The 7,384-nt window shown below is 35.8% G+C and overlaps 1 protein-coding gene across 5 annotated transcripts in view; it reads left to right on the top strand.

Annotated features, from left to right (window-relative positions):
* The window catches only part of LOC107669200 (TOM1-like protein 2), a 25,754-nt gene extending 18,673 nt beyond the window's left edge, over positions 1-7,081 (top strand). For 4 of the 5 annotated variants that reach the window (XM_016461336.1, XM_016461337.1, XM_016461339.1 and 1 more), the window contains 6 exons: positions 1,607-1,772; positions 1,875-1,989; positions 3,112-3,184; positions 3,809-3,868; positions 4,339-4,372; positions 5,474-7,081. In XM_016461336.1, coding sequence (XP_016316822.1) covers positions 1,607-1,772; positions 1,875-1,989; positions 3,112-3,184; positions 3,809-3,868; positions 4,339-4,372; positions 5,474-5,628 — 603 coding nt within the window. In that variant the 3' untranslated portion in view covers positions 5,629-7,081. The remainder of the gene's footprint in view (positions 1-1,606; positions 1,773-1,874; positions 1,990-3,111; positions 3,185-3,808; positions 3,869-4,338; positions 4,373-5,473) is intronic. The other variant, XM_016461340.1, reaches the window with a different exon arrangement.
* Positions 7,082-7,384: the final 303 nt, after the last annotated feature.

Below are 7,384 nucleotides of genomic sequence, written 5' to 3'. Positions count from 1 at the left end.
GTTTTTTCTGGATTTTTTGGTTGGTATTCTGTCTCTATACGTTAAAATAAACCTACCATAAAAATTACAGACCCTTCATTTCGTTGCAAGTGGGCAAACTTACAAAATCAGCAGGGGATCAAATAAATATTTTCCCCACTGTATACAGCAAGATTTTTTTAGGCTATTGTAGTCATTTCCGGGACTGCATGAGAGACATGCACTACCATTCAAAAGTTTGGGGTCAGGAAGATTTTTGAATGAATGAATGATTGAAATGAAATACTTTTTTCAGTAAGGATGCATTAAATTGATCAAAAGTGATAGTAAAGAATTTTAAATTGTTACCAAAAAAATGCTGTTCTTTTGAATTTTATATTAGTCAAAAAAATCCCAAAAAATATTAGCATGGTTTCTGCAAAAATATTAAGCAGCATAACTGTTAATATTCAGTACTGATAAATCAAGGATATTAAAATGATGTCTGAAGGATCATGTGCCACTTGTGTAATGGATGCTGAAAATTCAGCTTTGCTATCACAGGAATAAATTACATTTTTAAAATATATTAAAATAAAAAACAGTACTAATAACTTTACTGTATTTTTTATCAAATAAATGCAGCCTTGGTTTTCTTTCAAAAACATTTAAAAATCTTCCAACATTTTTAGTAATGTATTTTGGGCTTTTTCTGTTAAATTAAATTTGAATTTACTCATGTGGTGTAAAGTACAATGAACAGCGAGATCCGTGAATACATATTAAATATAGTGTACCATAATTCACTGTCACAGAATCTTAATTCCTACTGTTTTCCGCCCTACACAAGATAGTATAGAGGGGACCAAAAGTTATGTGGAAAGAGGGGGGAGTAGTATAAGGACATGTAGTCCAGGTCATCCACATGAGTTATTGTGTTATTCCTTCTGTCAAAACACATTTTTGACAATGTGTATTATTATTATTATTATTATTAGTAGTAGCAGTAGTAGTAGTAGTGTTGTTATTATTATTATTATTATTATTATTATTGATGGGCTTTTGCCTTGTAATAAAGAACTTGAACCCTCTTATATTACTTGACATGAGCATGTGTCACTGTGCCAAGACATTAACAAATTATGTTTTTGAAAGCATGTTTTAATGTGCTTTTAAATTAGATACTGAGGGAGTACAGCACCATAACCTTTTTTAAGTGGCAAAGAAACAAATGCTATGAGAAACATTCACACACATTTAATAACAATTAGCCTGAGAATATCCATTAGCCATTCCTCTTGTGCCCACTATAATAGTCAGTGTTCCTGTACAGTCTTAAAACTTCACCTTTTTCATAAATTCTTTGTGTACCCTGAGTTACAGATTGAACCTCCCCTCACAAAAGTGGTGAAACCAGTGAAAACAATGTGTATACCACATCCCAACCATTCGTCTTAACTCCTCTTGGCCTTAAAGTATATAACTGACTACAGGGTCTCTCTTTTTAAAGTATGTAAAAAGTAGAAGTACTGTATATAAACCAGTTCAAAAATGTTCATGGTGTAAAGATAGCAAATAAATAATCTTATTGCCCCAAAGTGTCCATAATCAATGTGTGTCTATGTGAAATGGTGTTGTGTATCCACAGGTCCTGAATGAGGCGACAGAAGATAACCTGATTGATCTGGGACCAGGGTCTCCTGCAGTGGTCAGCCCCAGGATCAGTGCTACTCCTCCGTCCAGCTTGCCTCCCTCTGTGGCTCCGATTCGCTCCGCCTCACCACTCACTCTCTCCTCCAGACTGGCTGGTTTGGGTGAGTCGTACATTAGATCCGCAATGTTTTTTACATTTTAGATATCAAGTGGGAAGCTCTCTTGTTTGTCTGTACTAATGTGAGAATACCATTGCTTTACAGATGTCGGTTCCGACAGTGTGAGTGGCACCTTGACCTCTTTGACTACCTGTCAACCCCAAGATGACTTTGACACATTTGCCCAGACCAGGACTGGCACCATACCTGAGAGGAAGAAGTATGAAACAAATCTATTTCATGTCATTAAAAGCTGCAAAAAAATAAGAAATCAGGAAGGGGGCCAACACTTTTTCACACCACTGTATATAGAGTAAGATGCCTCCTCGAAAGGGATACTCAAAAATGAAAATTCTCTCATAATTTTCTCACCTTCATAACATCCCAGATGTCTATAAATTAATTTCTTCAGATTAACACAATTGAAGAATTTTAGGAAAAGATAAGTCCATATATAGTAATGCAATTGTACGGTACCTCTGATGTTGAAGCTTCATAATCCACACAATACAAGCATGATGGTAATCCATAAGCCCTCAGTTGAACATTGTTTTCTGAAGCGAAATCATAGGTGTGTGTCAGAAAAATACACATTTTTTTTCAACTTTTTAAACTATAAACCATCACTTCCGATGGATCATCACGCATGTGACAGTTAGCCGAGAATGATGCTTTGTAGCTTAAAACGTTACAAATTATTAGTATTTTTCTTACACACACCTATAGTCAGAACCCATAAGACAGACTTCTTCCCGCTAGAAGACATTGATTTATAAATTTTGTCCGTGTGGAATCCTTTCGTGTTCACTTTGTGTGGTTTTTGAAGCGTCCATTTTGGAGGTCTTGTAAGACTCAGAGTATCCCTTTAAGAGCAGTGTGCGGTTACTGATGAATTTTGTCCAGTTTGGAGATAGCTTATGATGATACATCATTCAATATATTATTAAGGGGAATAAATGGAAACATTTGTAAATTTAGTTTTAATAACACTACATTTTAATTTAAGAGAAGGTCAATTTCATCTTGCCCCACTACTTAAAAGATGACCACCTGTCTGGGGCAAGAAGGTCCCAAATGGTTAGATTTTGTGCCAGATTAGTGTCACTCATTCATTCATTTATTAATGTTTTACATTGAATTTTTAAAGTGTTTATTTACTTAGACAAAAGGGGCCCCTTTTTATGTAAAATACTAAATCAAGCTGTCTGAAATAATACATTTGCAGATCTTTATTATAAAATAAAGGTTTAAGAGAGGCATCATTCCCTAATATTATGATACAATTTATTTTATATATTGTTGTATTATATTAGCTTTAACATTGCTCATTTTGAACTATTAGTGCACCATTCGAAGACACAAAGGCTTCAAGTGGAGTGGCCCCGACTTTGGATGTGAGACAACAACACACTGGGGTGAGTTTTCTTTGATTCTCTCTGTGTGTATTTTTATTTTAGGACAGTTTCTTGCCTTTTTCATCAGTATATGTGCATTTGGAATCATTGGTTTAATGTCAAAGAGGCACCATAGAGCTGGATATTGAGGTACTTATTTTGGAGTGGTTGAAAAGGCAAATGAATTGTGGCTATTTTCAGAGGATACCAAGGTACATAGTACACAGCAATGTACGTAGTGTAACAAAAACTCCAAATTAGTAAGTGAGAAGGACGTGACTTTGAAAGTGACACTAGTTGATGAACATATACATTTGAGTTAGAAGAAACTATTTCTGGAAGCAAGAGTTCAGATTATACTTTTATTTTTATATTTTAGTTACTGGTATTATTCAGTGGGTGCGGCTCAAAAGAGTTGAATTGCAGTATTGTGCGGTGGCGCTCTGTGCATGTGTTTGATTTATTACCAAATGTCTCCATATCGGGGTAGTTTGCTAATATTGGTTTGATTAAGACTTTTATGTTGAAGTCTTATTGTTTTTGTTTTGTTTTTTTGTTGTTTGTTTGTTTGTTTTGTCATGTTTTCTTGGGATTATTATTTTATTTATTATTTGCTTTGCTCTGGCCCATGGTTTGGGCCCATAGGCAGCTCTTGACCAGTCCTCTGTCATGGATGACATTGAGGAGTGGCTCTGTACTGATGTGGTGAGATTTCCTTTTGTTTATTTTATTTAATTTTTTTTCTTCTTCTTTAGGACATAAGCCATTTTTCTTAAAAGAAATATGCTCTTATTACCACATTTCTTTTCGTTTGCCTTTTTGTTCTTGGCTGATTGCCCTTTATCCTCTTTTTGGGGTCACTAACAACTCTCCTTGTATGGTTTTGCTGCATTCCTTACTTTTCTGGGATATTCTTACAATTTTTTTAACTGATTAAAATATACACTTGAGTGCATAGTGAATAGACGCTTGCTTGATATGCTTTTAACACTTTTATTTTCTATATTAATGACTCTTTTGGATGTTTTGGGTAATGTCATTTGGTTAAATGAAGAGTAGGTAATTTGAAGAGAAAAAATAATAATGTTTGATGTGGTTGCAAAAAAATGGTGTGTTCCTTTTTGTGCAAGCCTTCATGCACTGAAATCTTTTACCTTTTTTCTGCTTTCCTTCAGAAAGGAGATGGAGAAGAGGGTGTGACAAGTGAAGGTATACAGAAATTATTGGATTTTTGCTACTATTCAGAAGTTTGGGGTCAATGGATTTTTTTTTTTTTTGGTAGGTTTTGTTGTTTTTGTTTTTAAAGAAATTAACACTGCATTAAAGATGCATTAAATTGATCAATAGCTGACAGTAAAGACATTTATAATGTTGGTAATTATTTCTGTTTGTAGTTTATTTGAACTTTCTATTCACCATGGGCGGCGCTAGGGAGGGGCTAGCAGGTGCTCCAGCACCCCCAAGAAAGACCAAAGCACCCCCATACATAAAAAAGATAAAATAAAAATATATATATTTGATGCATTACACATGCGTAACTCGTGCAATGCAATACATCGTGACGTGATTTGCAGTCGCACATTTCGTAATGTTATTACGAAATTTAAAAATGGATCGGTTCCTTGTGCCAAGTAGGCCCGCGCCTGACTAAACATTTTTCTAGACAACTAGTTGCATGTTTATATTAAGTTGATTAATATAATAACCTACTAAACCATCCTTTAATAGGCATTTGGGCGTATTATAGCAAATTCCAGGAATTGTGTACAGATCCTTGCAACATGGGGCTGTGCATTAGCTCATGACAAATGGGGGCAAAAACAAAAGTGTTGCGTTTATAATTTTGTTCAGTGTATATATATAAAAAGAAGTTTTGGTTCTATTTGCTATTAATTGCCCAGCCCCCCCTGTCAATGATCTAGCACCCCCTCAGCACCTGCGTTCAAAATTCTCTGGCGCCGCCCCTGTCTTCCACAAAAATCTTTTCAACTGTGATAATAGATGTTTCTTAAGCAGCAAATTAGCATATTAAAATGATTTCCGCATGATGATACAACACTGAAAATTCAGCTTTGACATCACAGGAATTACATTTTAAAATATATTAAAATTTAAAATTGTATTTTCACAATGTTACCCTTTTACTGTATTTTTAATCAAGTAAATGCAGTCTTAGTGAACATAAGAGACTTCTTTAAAAAACATTAAAAACCAACCCCAAACTTTTGAACAGTAGTGTCTATCTGTTCATAGTCCCAGCAATTATATGCAGTTTTTGACTTTAAATGCCCCATGAAAACTTTCTTCCAGAGTTTGACAAGTTTCTGGAGGAGAGAGCCAAAGCAGCAGAGATGGTGCCCACGCTGCCGACACCCCCGAGTGACGAGCTTTCTGCTGCCGCCGGCGCTTCTGCAAACGCGAGTAAAAAGGCAGGCAGGGCCGAGGACTCTGTCTTTGCCTTGTAGATAAGTGTCAGATCCTATGGGGCGGCCCAGCACTGCTCATGCGGCAGTGATGGGTCAGCCGCTTTGCAGATCCATCGGCGTCTCCTCTTTCTCTCCTGCTTCCTGCTTCTCCAGCACAATCAACACTACCACAGCTGAAGTGATCAAAACTGTTTCATGATCTAGACATTTTCATAATGGACATTTTCATACTCTACCAAGTTTTCATTCCATTGAAAATACTGTATAAGATCCACTCATAACTCCCTCTAAAAATATACCTTTCCTTGTGGGTTCGAGAGTTCAGTGTCTATTTTTTTAATTGATATTTGTGGTATAAAGCAAGAAAGTTCTTGCAATGTCTACTACCAGATCCGGTCATGTCTAACTTTGCGTTCATTGTGGTCCTGCATGCAACAGCTGGATAATCCAATTTCTCTTTCCTCATTAATTATCTGTAAAGGGAGCTAATAATTGTTTTTTCCTCTTTTTTTTTTAGTTTTTTTTTTTTTGTAGTTTTATTTACCTGTTGGTTTGCTTTAAAGGGATGTTATACATAGGATTATTTATTATAAAATTTCCAATTAATACCTCTGACAAGATGAAAGCTGATGGTAGCAGTTCAGCTGGCAAATTTTAAGATTGTGTCATATTATCAGAAATTAGTACCAGTTATTGAATGAGACATAACTATTAAAGAGAGAAGTTTTAAGCATAGTTGGTATTTATTTGAATTATAACACATTTTGCTTAAAAGTGACAGAAGTGACGTGTCTGTACCACATCTCTTAACTACAAAGTTCACATCAGAGGGAAAATGATATTATTAATATTTCACTGGATACTTTTAAATGCTATTTTACTTGGCAAAACCATTGCCTATTAGAAAGGATTAATAGGAACAAAAAGTATGTATTTCAATTTAATTTGCACTGAAAGAATTATTCGCCTTTCGGCTGCGTTAAAAGAGCTTTTGTCCAAATACAAAATTTAAGCTGGCATTCATTTCAGCGCTGTCTATTACGAGGCTGAAAACAAATGGAGTTTCCAGAGAACTGATGGTGACTGCGAGGCAGTTTAAATTGGATTTTACGTTGCACAACTGCAGCAGGAGTGGTGTCGAGCTTAATGTTATTATTGAGAATGAAATGGATCTGCCTTAAAGAACTGGTTGTGGGTAGTTTAAGGTGTAGTCCACTAATGGTCATTTAACGTTTGGTACTCTCATGTTTGCACATCAGAGATTTGATTTAGTGAGGTGAATGTGCTGATGTAATATCTGTTTGAGTGCTGTGTCTCGCTGTTGTGTACATACTGTTTTGACGGACCAAATGTTTAACCTTGGCAAATTATTTAAGCGTAGAGTCAACTAACTTCAGACATATATTGCTTTTAACATCCAGAGGAGTTTTAGTTGTTTCAGTGTTTCCCATACATTGATTTATTTGTGGCGGCCCGCCACAAATAGATTTTTCAAAAGACTTTTACTTTGTCGAATAAACATGAGCACTGCACGTTTCAAAATCAAAAGGCAGCATGGGTGTTTTTATATCACTGTAACTCTGAAGGAAACCGACTGTATTTAGAAAATTTTCGATGTCATTTCCATTTCATCTTGCCTGTAATGCCTGATAAAGCAGCGTTTGTGAGCGGAGCGCTGCTTTGTGTACAGCCTTAGCGGGGAAACCTCTATCTCTACCGCTCTAAAAGCGCCTCTTGCTGGCAGAGAATGAATTTGCACATCTATGCCGCCACAAATAGAGTGCAAGTCTGTGGG

The sequence above is a fragment of the Sinocyclocheilus anshuiensis genome, unplaced genomic scaffold (assembly GCF_001515605.1).
Source record: "Sinocyclocheilus anshuiensis isolate Anshui unplaced genomic scaffold, SAMN03320099.WGS_v1.1 scaffold220, whole genome shotgun sequence".
NCBI lineage: Eukaryota > Metazoa > Chordata > Actinopteri > Cypriniformes > Cyprinidae > Sinocyclocheilus > Sinocyclocheilus anshuiensis.
The sequence above is the reverse complement of the archived record's forward strand: the minus strand, read 5'-3'. Positions and strand labels throughout refer to the sequence as shown.